Here is a 16,727-nt window from a genome sequence, read left to right as displayed (position 1 = left end):
CAGATGCGATGGGTACCCCCCCCCCCCCCCAAAAAAAAAAAAAAAAACGAAATTACTTTTTAAAAGCTGTATATTTTCAAATAGTTTACAAAAACCTTATCCCTTCAAAATAATCTCCATTACAACTAATACATTTGCCCCACCGTTGCTGTCACTGTTCGAAACATTTTCTAGAGTTATTTTTAGAAACGGCTGACAGCATCCTACTGGTTTTTTCTTGATTTCTTCAGCGTTCGCTTGACTTCTTCAGTGTTGTCAAATCGGTATCCTATCATGCTGCATGTTGTCATTGGAAATAAGAAAAGGCTTACAGGTCCAGGTTAGGCGAGTAAGGTGCTCCCGACAGCAGATGCCTTTTTCAGCCAAAAATTGTGTAAGACAGATGGCTACGTGACCAGGTGCCTTGCCGTGATGGAAGAACCAGTCTCCTGTCTGTCACAAATCATGTATTTTTGACGAACTCTGTTGTGCAATTTTTTTTAAACTTCCAAATAAAGGTCTGATTGACGGTCCGACCTGGGGAACAAACTCTAAAGGAACTACGCCCTTGGCACAAGAAAAAAGTCAGCATTGTTTCAATGATTGATTTGACTTGACTTTTTTTTTTGGCGGGGTGACGATGACGTCTTCTATTGGTTTGACTGTTGCTTTGTTTCTGAGTCATAGCTACAGCACCATGACTTATTGCCAATAATGACCTTTGACAGAAGATCTGGCTTTGAGACTATTGTTTCAAAGCATGACACGTTTCAACTCGACGTCCCTTTTGACTGTCAGTCAGAACCCGAGGAACAAACTTGGCAGCAACTCTTTTCATTCATCTTCTGTTAAAATTCGCTGAAGGGCCTCCAAGATAACCCACATATCTCTGACAGTTGATAAATTGTCTGCCGACGATCTATGAACTCGGCACTCGATTTTTTTTTTGCAATATTTTCATCGATTCGGGCAGTTGATGGACATCCATATCGAGGTTTGCCATCAATCGACATGTTGCCATTTTTAAACCGAGCAAACTACTCGTACACTTGAGTTTCCCCCATAGCGTTATCTTGTTAAGCTGTTTTCAACATTAAAAGCGTTTCATCAGGGTGTTTACCGCGTAGAAAACAAAATTCCACAGCCGCATATTGTTCACTTAAACTTGCCATCACGAAAAACGAAACAAGAACAAAACAGCGCAAGGGAAAAGAATCAATTCAGATGAACAGAACAAGCCGGGTCGGCAACACAGGCGGTACTGAACTGAATATGAGTTGCACTGCACACTCCTAGCAGCAGAAATTCGTACTACACAGGATGCACTCTCGGCAATGTTGTTCCGTCCACTTCTTGTATTTTTTTCTTTGGGAGGATAGGAGGATATCCCTTCGTATGACATTTTCATTGATGCTCCTAGAATTGTGCATTAAGATCCATGAACATTAAGTCGGCAAAGAGAAACTTTCAAATTGTGGTGAACAAGAAAGGAACTCAATGGTACTGGCAAAACTATGTAGCAGAATTAAAGCAAACCAAAATTCCAAATTTTAAGTGTTTTGAAGTCATTTCTAAGGCATTTTTGTGCAGTCTAGCCATAAGGGAAAGTTGTTATTGATGAGCTGGTTCCACTGATGGGCTGGCTCTATATCTCTGCGGATATTGACAATAACTGCTTTCTGTCATTAAGTGTACTATGTGTTGCCAAAGATTCGCCATCTTACTAGTGACTTGTTCCACGAAGGCACAAAGTAATAGAGAAAAAATATACGCTTTTCACCATGTGCTTGTAGTTGAGTACGTGTAGGGATATGGTACTAGTGATTATATTTCTGGAGACGTGTAAAGTTACGTGATGTGGACGGAGGGCAGGTGTTATTAAGCGATACAGAGTGATATTCTTTGAATGAGCCACCTCCAATTTTCTCTAGTCCTAGGCCTAAGTAGTCACCATGAACAAAATTTAAGTAACGGTTTTCATTATACGTTTTCTAATGGTCCGTAAGTGCTTCGATACTTAGCATTTATTTATTTATTTATTTATTTTTTCTTCCGAAGGCTACATTTCTACTTTAAGCCTTCATGGCTTCGAAAACATTTTATTCACTTGGACAAACAATGTGATAAAATCCAAATTGCTGCTACAGTATATTAAAGTTTTTATCGTGATGGACTCATTTCGGCTACATTACCATCCTCAGCCATCTACGAAAGTTACATAATGTTTTATTATTTTATTGTAATCTTTGTCAATCGTATTTTAAGATATAAAGATTTGGTGCTTGCGTTCATATGCCATTAACGGTCGCTCTCGGTATTGTATTACAGCGTGGTGTGCATTTAGGACTCTTATGCCACAAGCTGTTTTGTGGTTTGGTGCTGTTATTAATCGTCCTTTCGTGCAATTCCGGGTTTTATTACAAAGTAGCTCTATAAGATATCTTCAGTGCTGCGAGGCCATTGGATGGTAAACATGTTATTTTGTTCCAGACGCCAACAACAACGTTCTAATAAGAAAAAAAAAATGAAATAATATTTAGATGTGTGTAGTATTTAACAGCTATTATACTGTAGGCCATTCACGGAAAGTGCCTGGTCCATTGAAGGAAACGTGTTCCCGTGAATGAGAAGATGGAACATGATTTTGTTTTTCAAATATTTCGTTTGTGAGTATTTAGGACTTCTGTGTCTACTGTAGTGAAATGGGAAACATAATGTTCAAGCTTTACCGGAAGTAACACATTTATCACAACATCCGAGGAGTTTAGAAAACAATTTCTTTACTTGGCACATCAATAGCAATCTTCCCATACATGACGATGAAACTGGTAGGTAAGCAGCGTGGACAGAAAGAGAGTAGAAGCTTTATAAATATGATGCTATAGAAGAAATTAATTAAGAGGTACTAAATCAAATTGGACGGAAAAGAATTTCTATCAAAACACGAGTAAAAGGTGCGATCGATTGATAGGACACTCTGACAAATCATCGAATAATGAAATCAGTTGTGAAGAGAAATGTAGCGGGCAAACATTATAGTAGGAGATCAGTGCTCTACGTATAGTAAGCAAGTTCGATCGGAAGTAACTGATTTCCTGGATTTATTGCGTTACAGGTTAGTACACACTGATGATTGAAAATACTTAATCAGCGTTGCGTTTCTTAAGATAGGAAAATGTGAAAACGTGGAGGGAAAAGCCAACCTTACAAGGAAATCAGAAAAACTGAAAACTAATAATTAAATTGTGTTTATAATCTGCACAGACAAACATAATCACAATAAGTAAGTGTCAGATACATTGTTGTTTCTTCTGCGGTTGTAATGTACTACAGCATCCGGTTTATGATCTTAAGATGACCGGTGACGATCGATCGAGGTACTAAATTGTTGTGACTACGGCGGTAAATAAATAATTGTAGAACATGGATTTTAGCAATACCTGGAGATTCCAGTATGTGAAATGTCGGTTCAACTAAACAAAGGTAAGCATGTGCCAGTGAATTCACAAATGGTACATCACTCCCGCATGTTATAAGGTAGTGTCTGCACTAACCTTTCAGCAACAAATAAACCGTTGTCCTCCAACAATGGAATTGTGCGCTGAGGATTTTTCTGAAACAACAAGGAACATGTAAGTACAGAACAGCACAATCATGCCTTGCTAGCGGACGTCATTTCAACTCTCTCAAATAAGCACTGGTACTTCATTTTACATTAAGAGGACAGTACATTCCAGCGTTTCAGTATACATTTAATGTCAGTCATGGAAGTAAATATAGAAAATTGTTTGAAACACTACTGACAGAGATTCCAGTTGAAACTGAGGAAAACTAGCGTGGGAAATCCGTGTACTGGATCACACTGTTTCAGCCGTATTCGGGAGTTCCGTTTCCATAATCAGAGTCAACTTTTTGGAGGAAGTCACTGTTAGCCGGCCGGAGTGGCCGAGCGGTTCTAGGCACTACAGTCTGGAACCGCGTGACTGCTACGGTCGCAGGTTCGAATCCTGTCTCGGGCATGGATGTGTGTGATGTCCTTAGGCTAGTTAGGTTTAAGTAGTTCTAAGTTCTATGGGGCTGATGACCTCAGAAGTTAAATCCCATAGTGCTCAGAGCCATTTGAACCATTTTTTAAGTCAGTGTTAGTCCGTAGACTACATTCATAATTACTCTTTACAATTAGTTCATTTGTTCATCATTCGTAAACTGGTAGAAACTGATTGACTTAAATGTATGGCTGCTAATTAAAACAAAGCAGGAAACAAGTTATCTTCACGTCACCCATACAGTTTTGGAACGTTCTGAGCTGTCAGCAGAGTGGTACTATATTTTGAAAAAAGTTAAGGAAATCACGACTGATTTCAATTTTCATGTAAATAACCTTCACATATTTTTACATGTTGCGTATAATAAATCTACATGACAGTAATTTGTCTTGTCCTACTTTTCATGAACAAATATAGAGATTTCTTTCAGTTACTTCAAGTATTATCTGCAGTTTTTGTATTTGCTGTGGTTGTCTGAGGCGCCTTGTCAATGTCCGAGCGGCTCCCCCCCTCCCCCCCCCCCCCCCCCCCACGACGGAGGTTCGAGTCCTATCTCAAGCATATGTGTGTGTGTGTGTGTGTGTGTGTGTGTGGTGTGTGTTGTCCTTAGCGAAGGTTAGTTTAAGTCAGATTAAGTTGTTTGTAAGTTTACGGACCGATGACCTCAGCAGTCAGTTTGGTCCCATAACACCTTACCACAAATTTGGCTGTCATTCACGACTACTTTGATGCAGCTCTCCAAGCTTGCATGTACTGTTCAAATCCTGCAGCTCTGCATAACTATCTGTAGTATTATGAGCATCTGGCTCGCAAAGTTTCTTGTTGCTCTGAGTGTATTCGACGTGACATCCGTCTGATGCTAGCCGGCGAATAGACGCGGAAAAACATCTCACACGGAGTAAAGATTCATTGCAAGCTTACTTACTGGCTGACGCGCCGACTGCCTTGATGGCCCTGTCATCCGCTTGTCTACTGCCCTGCATCGAGTTATGCATGTTTTCCGTGATAAGTTATGTGCTATTTTCCTCGTCTGGTTCCATGAATGCCATCTGCGCTGGCCGATCAGGAGTCCTGTTTGGCGACTGGCATCACATCCTACAGGGTGGGAACTCCCACACAACATATGTTAAACCTCGAAATGAAACAGAATGTCCCATTGCAGAAATTTCACTCCGGCATTTCTCTTTAGCTTCAATCGTCCGATTTATTATGAACCGCCAATCATTTCTTTAATTTCCATAGCAATGGTAATATTTCGAAATTAGGTAAACTATTGCAAGGAATTCTTCAAGTTGTAAATAGGCTGTTTAGGTTTTCTTATTGGTAACGCCACGTAGCGCTCTGTATGAAAAATCACTGGCTGTGCTGTGTGCAGTCTGTGGCTAGTTTGCATTGTAGTGTTGGGCTGTTGGCTGTTAACAGCGCGTACCATTGCGCAGTTGGCAGTGAGCCGCCAGCAGTGGTGGATGTGGGGAGAGAGATGGCGGAGTTTTGAAATTTGTAAGAATGGATGTCATGAACTGCTATATATATATTATGACTATTAAGATAAATACATTGTTTGTTCTCTATTAAAATCTTTCATTTGCTAACTATCCATATCAGTAGTTAGTGCCGTCCGTAGTTTGAATCTTTTAGTTAACTGGGAGTAGTGGCGCTCGCTGTATTGCAGTAGTTCGAGAAACCAAGATTTTTGTGAGATAAGCGATTTGTGAAACGTATAGGTTAATGTTAGTCTGGGTTCCATTTTTTTGTAGGGATTTTTGAAAGTCAGATTACCTTGCGCTAAAAAAAATATTGTGTGTCAGTTTAAGCACAGTCATTAATTAATTTTTCTAAGAGGATGTTTCATATGGCGACCCTGCCAGGATACCTCACTGGAATCATCTGATTTTTTCTTGTAGTTTGTGTAGTTAGTGTAGCTTTTGTTTATTGCCAGCACGTAATTATAGAGAGTATTTCCTTTGTAGTTGTAGTTTTTCATTGTTGTACAGTAAAACTGTTTTGGCATGCATGTAGATTTACAGCAAGTATTTCGCAGCTGCGCTTGCAATTAACTAGATATTATTTACTGTGCTATGTTAATGTGTTCTCTTATTTTTGCTCTTCAAATTGTGCTTTTCTGTGTTATCGTGTGAAATATTGTGACAATAATGGCGTGTGAAAAACGTAATACTAGGCTCCAAAGTAAACTGAGAAATGACAGTGAAGACGAAAGCAGTGTGTTAGAGCCACCGAGTAATGAATTAACTAATGTTCAAAGTAGTAATTTGGTAAGTGTACATAGGGAAATGGAGCGGGCTGCAAACAATGGTGTAGACAGTGAAACAATTAGTGAACAGGGAAGCATTATCGATCGGTTGGTCGGCAACAGCTTGCCTCAGGAATCCGAAATGACAGGACACAGTCTTGTAAATACTGTTTTGCTTCCTCGCCGTTTTCTCAAATAAGTCAAGACACATTTTCTGCTTTTCAAACTGCGAATATTGCCAATTCAAATGCATTGCCGAATAGCACTGAGGAACATGTTTTAGTCACCAGTGCATTGTTATTACAATTAATGCAACAAATGGGACAAAAGCTTCAAAAGTTAGACACAATGGAACAAAATCAGAGACAAACACAGCAAAAGCTTCAAAAGTCAGACACAATGGCAGAAAATCTTCAAAAGTTAGACACAATGGAACAAAATCTTCTAACATTAGACACAATGGAACAAAATCAGAGACAAACACAGCAAAAGCTTCAAACGTTAGACATAATGGAACAAAATCTTCAAAAGTTAGACACAATGGAACAGAAGCTTCAAAAGTTAGACATCACACTTGAACAAACACGTGAAGATTTAACTACTGAGTTACATAACATTGAATCGAAATGTCAAAAAGTCTGTAATGACGTAAAAACACAGATTTGTGAGCATTTTCAACCTATTTTTTCGCGGCATGAAAATGCATTACAGAGTCACGAAGCAGCCATAAAAGAACTGCAAACTATTGTTCATGAAAATCATGAGACCTTGCAAGCTAAAATTGACTCAGTTGCATCTACCGATTCGGTTACGCAACTTGTAAAAACTCAAGAAAACTTAAAGGACACAGTAGATCCTCTGAAAATTGGTTCAGAAAGACACATGGAGGAAATTAGTTCATTATCAGAGAAAGTAGTCGAACTTTCGGATCAGCTAAATAATTTATCTACAAAGGTAGATGATAATCTGAATGACACAAAAGCGGTAGTCTTTAATGACACAGATGAGTGCGAACAAATTAGGAAATTCAAACAAAATCAGAATCAAATTAATGCGCAACACCAAAGAGAAATCCGGGAAGTACAAGATCAGCTTACACAGGTAATACAAGAAATACGTATTTCAGAGGACACTCGCGCACCAATACGGGAAGAGGGACATAGAAATACGAAACTGCCAGAAAATAATAACACAGGGCACTTCGGAAATTATGAAAGGAATTGGCAAGGTACACCGAATTTTGAGATGGAACCGCCGAAATGACGTAACAATGACCGACATGCGACTCGCCGACATGATGATTTTGACTATAAGCTATTCATTACAACACGTAAATTCAAAACATTTAAGAATTCTGGCAACGACATTCATCCACGAGCATGGCTTCATCAGTTCTCTTATTTTTTTCCTCCCAAATGGTCATTGCAGCACAGATTAGAATTTATGTGTGGCTACTTAGAGAATGAACCAGCTGTAAGAATGCGATCGGTCATTCACGATTGTCACAGTGAAGGAAAATTTTATCATGCCTTCCTCTCAGCGTGTTGGTCTCAAGCTACACAAGACCGAGTAAAACATAGCATCATAATGATGAAACATTTTGAACAATCTGAATTTTCCAGTCTTGTGAAATATTTTGAAGACATGTTGAACAAGAATCAGTACCTGTCAAACCCATACAGCCCCTCAGAACTCATTCGCATTTGCTTAATCAAATTACCTGAACATTTGCGACATATTATTTTGACAGGACGTTGCAAAGAAGACATTGAAGCTTTTCAGGGACTCTTACAAGAATTGTAAATTGACACTGACAATCGCGGGACGCGAAACCAGGGACACAACAATTACAGGTCACATCTGTCACAATTCCGCGATGAAAGAAATAAAAACTGGACACGACAAGGCTATTCTCACAACACAAATCGTGACCAAAACAGACACCACCCGTATGACAACCACTGGCAGAGTAATAGTTACAGAGAAAGATCGCATTTCCGTAGTAATGAATATAACAGAGACAATCATAGAAACAGACAATATGGCAACCAGAACTATTCTTATCACGGGAGACATAATAACTTTAGACGCAAAGGTCCACCGTACAGTGATAATTCAGGGAGAAATTCTCCACCACTTAACCGACAAGAAAGAAACTACAGGAACTACCGACATGACGACAGACGATATAATCATAAAGACAGACCTCAATTTCATCAGAACTGGCGGGATTTAAACACGGCTGAGAACTCTGGGCAAGGTGAATTTGTAGAAATTATGTCTGCGAATCCCTATAACGACGCACGCCAACAAAGAGATAGCAGACAATGACTCTCACCGCAGGCAGCCACGTGCGCCGGCTGGCTCAGAGAAAAATAACATAACCGCTAACCTCGAGAAAAATTTGAGCATTCTTTACCGAAATACCATGTACCACATGATAATTCCGTTGAAGCTGGAGCTCTGCATAGTAGAAAGAGTAACAGTTTACACCACATTTCACATGTAAAACCGTTTATTGAAAGATAATCTGCTTTTCACTTCATGTTACTAGTACAATTTGTCACACTGAGAAACTGTTAACATGCAACAATGTTTGAAGTTAAATATCCAGTCAAGAACCAAGAGAACATATTTAAACAGAAATTACGAATGCATTGTTATAGTGAACAGACGACACAGTGTTGTATTTGTACATTCTTGCTTGTTAGTTGCACGATTACGTAACGTCTATCAGGCTTACATACTTAGAACATATACTGGTACTGCAAATGAGATTTTAATGCAACATTTTGGATTACTTGAAGATAAATTCTGGATTTAAAGTACTTTCTGTGAGATACTAGATGACACAGTGGTTAGTTTATGTGACAACTACACGATTTTATCACGACGCTACTAATGAGTGACAATTTACAATGTTGCTTTTGTAGTGTATCTGTTTTATATCTGCAAAGTTTTTCTGAATTATTCTGGAAAGTAAAACATGTTTTAGTAGTAACTTTTGTGGTATAGCTACAATGAGACAGCCTTTTCTGTAGCACAACAATACGTTACAGCACAGTACTTCCTTCATCACGGCAATAAGCGTAATAACGAAGATATCTATACACAAAGCAATTCACTTCGTTTATTACAATGTAAGTACATTGACTTCTGCAGAACTTAGCTCTCTGAGGACGATAACTACGACACTCCCACAGAGATTATCTTACAACAAGACGCACAGTTTAGCGCTACAGTACACGTATTTGAGTGATTAATTTTGAACTTAAACCATATATTTTTAAAGATATTTGAAGTACAATGATACAACGGTTTTCCGTGATACATTTCATTCCATTGTTGTAATCTGTAACACCTGAGGGTATAATTACATTAATCCTCAGGGGGTACACGTCTACTTTGTGTATCATGTGTTTGGCAAGCACAAGGAGCCCTAGCTAATATGGTATTTGCTTATACAACTTTACACATTGGAACCGTATTTCTCTAACACATAAATTACATAGCTATTTGATCATTTAACTGAGAGAGACAAACATTTTTTTACTACATCAGTGACAGATGTTTACGCAATTACACAGTTGGATAACTTCACACTTACGAAATTGTATTTTGTCAGTACTTTGTGAACTGTTCATATTTTCTTTTTTTGGAAACATTGTGATACTGTGAGAGCTTTGAATGTCGCATTTGGTATGGGATGATGATTTTTAAACTACGTTTGAGGTAGATGACACTACTGAAATGAGCAGAGAATTTTTCTTAGGTCTTGAAATTATTGAAAGAAGCTGCGACCATTTTGAGATGTGATTGAACTGTTATGATGTTATTATTACGACGACGATGTGTATTATGCTTTTGAGGTATGTTTATGATCAATAAGCTGATGCTAAATGAGGAATTTGATTATGCTATGTATTTATTATGATGAAATATTGAAGTGTCTCCGCAAGATTGACGTTTCGACGAATATGTAAATGTGTAATAAGGTAAGGAATAAGGAATAGTGGTTAGAGACTCTGATTTATGAAAAGGATGTTGGAAACCAAGAATCGTACATTAAGAGTTATGAAATGTGTGTATTTGCGTGAATGTATCGCAATGCCTCCGAAAAATTTTTGGACACTGTTATATTTACAGGATTTTGTTTCTACACATTTGTAACGCAAATTTTCGACCTGTGAAATTTATTATATGAGACTGTCACTGTAGCGGAAGCTGCTGTCGTAAATACACTCCTGGAAATTGAAATAAGAACATCGTGAATTCATTGTCCCAGGAAGGGGAAACTTTATTGACACATTCCTGGGGTCAGATACATCACATGATCACACTGACAGAACCACAGGCACATAGATACAGACAACAGAGCATGTACAATGTCGGCACTAGTACAGTGTATATCCACCTTTCGCAGCAATGCAGGCTGCTATTCACCCGTGGAGACGATCGTAGAGATGCTGGATGTAGTCCTGTGAAACGGCTTGCCATGCCATTTCCACCTGGCGCCTCAGTTGGACCAGCGTTCGTGCTGGACGTGCAGATCGCTTGAGACGACGCTTCATCCAGTCCCAAACATGCTCAATGGGGGACAGATCCGGAGATCTTGCTGGCCAGGGTAGTTGACTTACACCTTCTAGAGCACGTTGGGTGGCACGGGATACATGCGGACGTGCATTGTCCTGTTGGAACAGCAAGTTCCCTTGCCGGTCTAGGAATGGTAGAACGATGGGTTCGATGACGGTTTGGATGTACCGTGAACTATTCAGTGCCCCCTCGACGATCACCAGAGGTGTACAGCCAGTTTAGGAGATCGCTCCCCACACCATGATGCCGGGTGTTGGCCCTGTGTGCCTCGGTCGTATGCAGTCATGATTGTGGCGCTCACCTACACTGCGCCAACATGCATACGACCATCATTGGCACCAAGGCAGAAGCGACTCTCATCGCTGAAGACGACACTTCTCCATTCGTCCCTCCATTCACGCCTGTCGCGACACCACTGGAGGCGGGCTGCACGATGTTGGGGTGTGAGCAGAAGACGGCCTAACGGGGTGTGGTACCGAAGCCCAGCTTCATGGAGACGGTTGCGAATGGTGCTCGCCGATACCCCAGGAGCAACAGTGTCCTTAATTTGCTGGGAAGTGGCGGTGCGGTCCCCTACAGCACTGCGTAGGATCCTACGGTCTTGGCGTGCATCCGTGCGTCGCTGCGGTCCGGTCCCAGGTCGACGGGCACGTGCACCTTCCGCCGACCACTGGCGACAACATCGATGTACTGTGGAGACCTCACGCCCCACGTGTTGAGCAATTCGGCGGTACGACCACCCGGCCTCCCACATGCCCACTATACGCCCTCGCCCAAAGTCCGTCAGCTGCACATACGGTTCACGTCCACGCTGTCGCGGCATGCTATCAGTGTTAAAGACTCCGATGGAGCTCCGTATGCCACGGCAAACTGGCTGACACTGACGGCGGCGGTGCACAATTCGACGGCCAACACCGCGGTTCCTGGTGTGTCCGCTGTGCCGTGCGTGTGATCATTGCTTGTACAGCCCTTTCGCAGTGTCCGGAGCAAGTATGGTGGGTCTGACACACCGGTGTCAATGTGTTCTTTTTTCCATTTCCAGGAGTGTATTTCGGTAAGAAAGGTAAGTGACCGTGACGTAATGCGTTGTGAGCGGCCAGGTGTTCCAGCCGCCTTGAGAAAAAGTCATTAGGTGGAGAAGAAAGAGGCTATTATCCTCGCTATTTATATTTCTTTGTAGAAAGCATCGCAAATATGACACGCTCAAACTTGAAAACATGATTACACTGTAGAGTTCTTAATTTATGATATTTACTGAAATGAAATGATGAGAAACACTTCACATCTATTGTCTTGGTAGTTGAAAGTTTTTTACTGCATTATGAAATGCCATATGGCTAGTGTATGACGTTTCATGCCTTGCTTTGCCTATTTTGTTTAATATCTAGTTTCTAGCTGCACTGCAGCATTGATTAAAATAAAATTTTATAGATGTACTAATATAGATATTTTATGCCTACAGATCCAGTAAACAGTAATTTTATGATCTACTTAAAAAAAACGAGGGAGCACAAAGAGACATTTCCCTTCACAGGAATGGCATACATAATTTTTGTCAACGACTGGGTAACGTTTTAGTATTGTAAGTTAAGGTGATGCATCACTCTAGTGTTAAGACGTGATATAGGTATTAAACATCGCCATTTTTACTGTAATATTTTTTGTGCTTGAGCTTTGTCATGTTTAGATATAATTTATTGCATTTGCTGCTACTTGCATTGACAATTTACATTTTTGTCATTGCTGTTTGTGTTAATTGTTTTGTGCTGCTGTATTGCTTCATCCCTTAGTTTAGCATCTGAGCTCAGTAGATTTAAGTTAGCTTAAGAGGGAGTAGACTATATAAGAGGATGAGTTATGATGAATTGGAAGAAGTGCGTTGGGAAGTTATAAAAAAAAAGTACAGAAAGAAGGTACAGATAGGACTGTTTGGAAATAATGAAGAACGAAGGGAGATCTCCGAGAAGTAAAGAAAGTTTACTGCAGTAAACAAACCCTGTCCTTTCCTTGTGTTATCCCACTATGTGTTTGTATACCCTTGGGTATTTGTGTTCTTCCTGTCTTTATGTGTTTATCTGATAAGAGTTACCTTGTAGAATTTTTCAGATACTATGTTATTTTCTTTGTAAAGATGTTTAGACATTAAACATTCTGTTTTGTTTTAATGCTCATGTGTGAAGTTGATGTTTCAAAAGTTAATCTGATCTTTTATGTATGTACTTATGTCATAATTCTTGTAACACTGATGTACATGTTTATTTCTATTCTTTTGTAAAGCCTGTTTTACTACAAATGTTATCTATATTGTTATGTTCTTTAATGATGCATTTTGTACCTTTGTTACTGTATTCTTATGTTATAAAATTGTAATTGACACCAGTTCATTAAATTAATTAACTTGTAAGTTACATTTCACTGCACACGTTTCTGTTGGTCATAGTATATGGACAATATATGAGAAGTAGGGATTGACAGTGTTTGAACGTGTGTTGACAATTCAGCGAGGGCCTGGTTAACAGCATTGGTGGTTCTAAGGACAATTCCAAAAACTATGTGCGTGCACAAGTTGTGGTTTATGGACTTGCTATATTCTCCGCAAGACTCTTCGATGGTGATTGTGCACCTGCACAGTTGCAACACATGGCTGGTGGCCGTCTCTACATGGACTACAGTAGGTTTACACCTTTGATGGCCCACGAATACCATTATTTCTACAAGGACTAAGTGTGTGTGCACCTCTGGTGGCCCACCAATCCCGTAATCTCTACCAGGACTACGGTGGGTCTGCTCTGTGACGACTTACCTACCAATATGCTTCAAAACGTCGATTGACCCTGAGGTGGGTTTGCTCTGTTGTGGCCCATTACCTGTCAGCATGTCAAGAGTCAGCGCTGTCTTTCCGTTGGAAGGACAACACTACTTCTTCAAGACTGCATGGAAATCCACTACATCCGTGTGCACTTTCTTTTGCTGCTCAGACATTGAGAAAAAAAAGCACTGCAATTTTACTGTGATGAATGATCAGGGCTGTCTTTATGGACTGTGAGAAAATTTTTGCTTTTGACCGACATTGTATTAATAAGTGTGTGCATTTGATATCTTTCTTACTGTAATTATGAAAATTTTTGTCAAATCTGTATTGGCCAGTGCCCAAAACAATTTGTGCAATTTTTGTGGGAAGCATGGGGGCTATGTAAGTAGGCTGTTTAGGTTTTCTTATTGGTAACGCCACGTAGCGCTCTGTATGAAAAATCACTGGCTGTGCTGTGTGCAGTCTGTGGCTAGTTTGTATTGTTGTCTGCCATTGTAGTGTTGGGCTGTTGGCTGTTAACAGCGCGTAGCGTCGCGCAGTTGGCAGTGAGCCGCCAGCAGTGGTGGACGTGGGGAGAGAGATGGCGGAGTTTTGAAATTTGTAAGATTGGATGTCATGAACTGCTATATATATATTATGACTATTATGGTAAATACATTGTTTGTTCTCTATTAAAATCTTTCATTTGCTAACTTTCCCTGTCAGTAGTTAGTGCCTTCCGTAGCTTGAATCTTTTAGTTAGCTGGAAGTAGTGGCGCTTGCTGTATTGCAATAGTTCGAGTAACCAAGATTTTTGTGAGGTAGGCATTTTGTGAAACATATAGGTTAATGTTAGTCTGGGTTCCATTTTTTTGTAGGGATTTTTGAAAGTCAGATTGCGTTGCGCTAAAAAAAAATTGTGTGTCACTTTAAGCACAATCATTCATTAATTTTTCTAAGGGGACGTTTCAAAGTGTGTATTGAAAAATAGCGGTCGCTCTAAATTTGAGATCGGTGCGTGTTGTGTCATATGTTGCTGCGTATGAAATGTAGCTAACATACTGGATGATTCTTTAAACTTTGGAGGCTATTACTATCTGTCTTCTGACTCGCGAAAACAGACTGTATGCAAAGCCCTCCATCCCGAACATGGGTTCAAAATGGTTCAAACGGCTCTGAGCGCTATGGGACTTAACATCTCAGGTCATCAGTCCCCTAGAACTTAGAACTACTTAAACCTATCAAACCTAAGGACATCACAGACATCCATGCCCAAGGCAGGATTCGAACCTGCGATCGTAGCAGTCGTGCGGTTCCGCACTGCAGCGCCTAGAACCCGAACATGGGCACTATCGGTAAATCCAGAATGAAATATTCATAACCTACTTCGATCTCATAAACAGTTTGATATATCAAAATAATGTTTTGACAAATGATAACACACAAAGAGGAGAGTATTCTTCCGTATGATTAACATCCAAAACTTCTATATCTACCGCAATATTCAAGAAACTAGTATTTTTTCAGTGAAATAATATAATTCTTATAGGCCACCAATAGGTGATGAAATGAGGCTTAATGTAAGTTTTGTAATACAGTAAGTGAAGGAGTTACAAGTTCACTTTTATAACGTTACTTGTTAAAATCTGCTTCTTTTACCATAACACAGCAGAGTTTACGATTATTTTATAAAAGCGAACAGTAAGCCTCATTCCACCACCTATTGTTGTCCCATAAGAATTATATTATTTCACTGAAAAAAAATACTAGTTTCTTGAATACTGCGGTAGATGTAGAAGTTTCGCATGTTAACCACACGCCAAAATACTCTCTTCCTTGTGTGCTATCATTTGCCAAAATCTTGTTTTGATACCTCAAATGTTCAAATGTGTGTGAAATCTTATGGGACTTAACTGCTAAGGTCATCAATCCCTAAGCTTACACACTACTTAACCTAAATTATCCTAAGGACAAACACACACACCCATGGCCGAGGGAGGACTCGAACCTCCGGCGGGACCAGCCACACAGTCCATGACTGCAGCGCCCCAGGCCGCTCGGCTAATCCCGCGCAACTTTGATACCTCAAACCATTAATGAGATACAATGGAGGTTACGTGTAATTCATTCTGGCTTTTTTCTGCCACGCGCTTTCGAGGCGGGGCGCTTTACATACTATCCACTTCCTGGAGATTAGAGACAGATGTGATATCCTCCCAAGTTTAAAGAATAATTCAGTTTGTAAGCTACATTTCACACGCAGTAACATAGTAGCTAACATGCACCAAACGCAAATTCATAGTGCCCCCTAGTTTTCAACACATACTTTAAGAATTTCTTGCAGAAGTTTACCTAATACCACAGTTACTGTGACCATTAATAGAATGTTTGACCGTGTATATCGAACCCAACGAATGAAGCTATGAGACATGCAGAATATTTTATATTGCCCAATAGACTGTTTAAAATCGTCTGAGAAAGATTTCAGATCAGCTGGCTTGCTTGCTTTCCCATTAGCACAGTCAAACGAGCCTGATAGCTTCCTCACAGAATCTTACAGAATATGAGAGCATGAGCTTGTGAGATATCCGTCACCACTCCCTGCAAGTCAACAGTCAAGCGATCCACCTAGAAAACTTACGGCTAATATTACCCTTTGTGAGATGGGCTTCAGGCAGGGCCGGAATGTAGATGACAAGCCGTGGTAGCGCACACTGGACGCAACAGGTGATTGGGACAAAATCCCCTGAGTATAGGAATACAACGGTTAGCTTAATGAGCAAGCAGAAAGATGGAGGTAGCTCTAGGGAGGAATATGCACACAAATTGTGATATTCTACGAAAAATACATAAGATGGGTGACAAGCATGCTACGAGAAAACACCGCAAGAATCGCAATGTCCACTTGGTCCTGTGATGGCCAGTTTCTCCATGGAATATTTCGAAACACAGCAGCTGGACTTGGGAGCTTGTAAACCTGAGATGTGGTATGGGTACGTCTCTGACACCTTTGTTGTGTAGAGTCATGGCGACGAAAAGCCCGGTGACTGAATAAATAAAGCAAGAA

At 40.2% G+C, this 16,727-nt stretch overlaps 1 protein-coding gene across 1 annotated transcript in view; it reads right to left on the bottom strand.

Moving 5' to 3' along the window:
- Positions 1-16,727, bottom strand: part of LOC126336883 (glutathione S-transferase D5-like) — a 72,311-nt gene that overhangs the window by 42,443 nt on the left and 13,141 nt on the right. Inside the window, exon 3 of the mRNA XM_050000991.1 lies at positions 3,534-3,592. Within this exon, the coding sequence (XP_049856948.1) occupies positions 3,534-3,592 (59 nt within the window). The remainder of the gene's footprint in view (positions 1-3,533; positions 3,593-16,727) is intronic.

The sequence above is a fragment of the Schistocerca gregaria genome, chromosome 2, assembly GCF_023897955.1.
Source record: "Schistocerca gregaria isolate iqSchGreg1 chromosome 2, iqSchGreg1.2, whole genome shotgun sequence".
Taxonomy (NCBI): Eukaryota; Metazoa; Arthropoda; class Insecta; order Orthoptera; family Acrididae; genus Schistocerca; species Schistocerca gregaria.
This window is presented reverse-complemented; position numbering and strand designations above follow the sequence as displayed.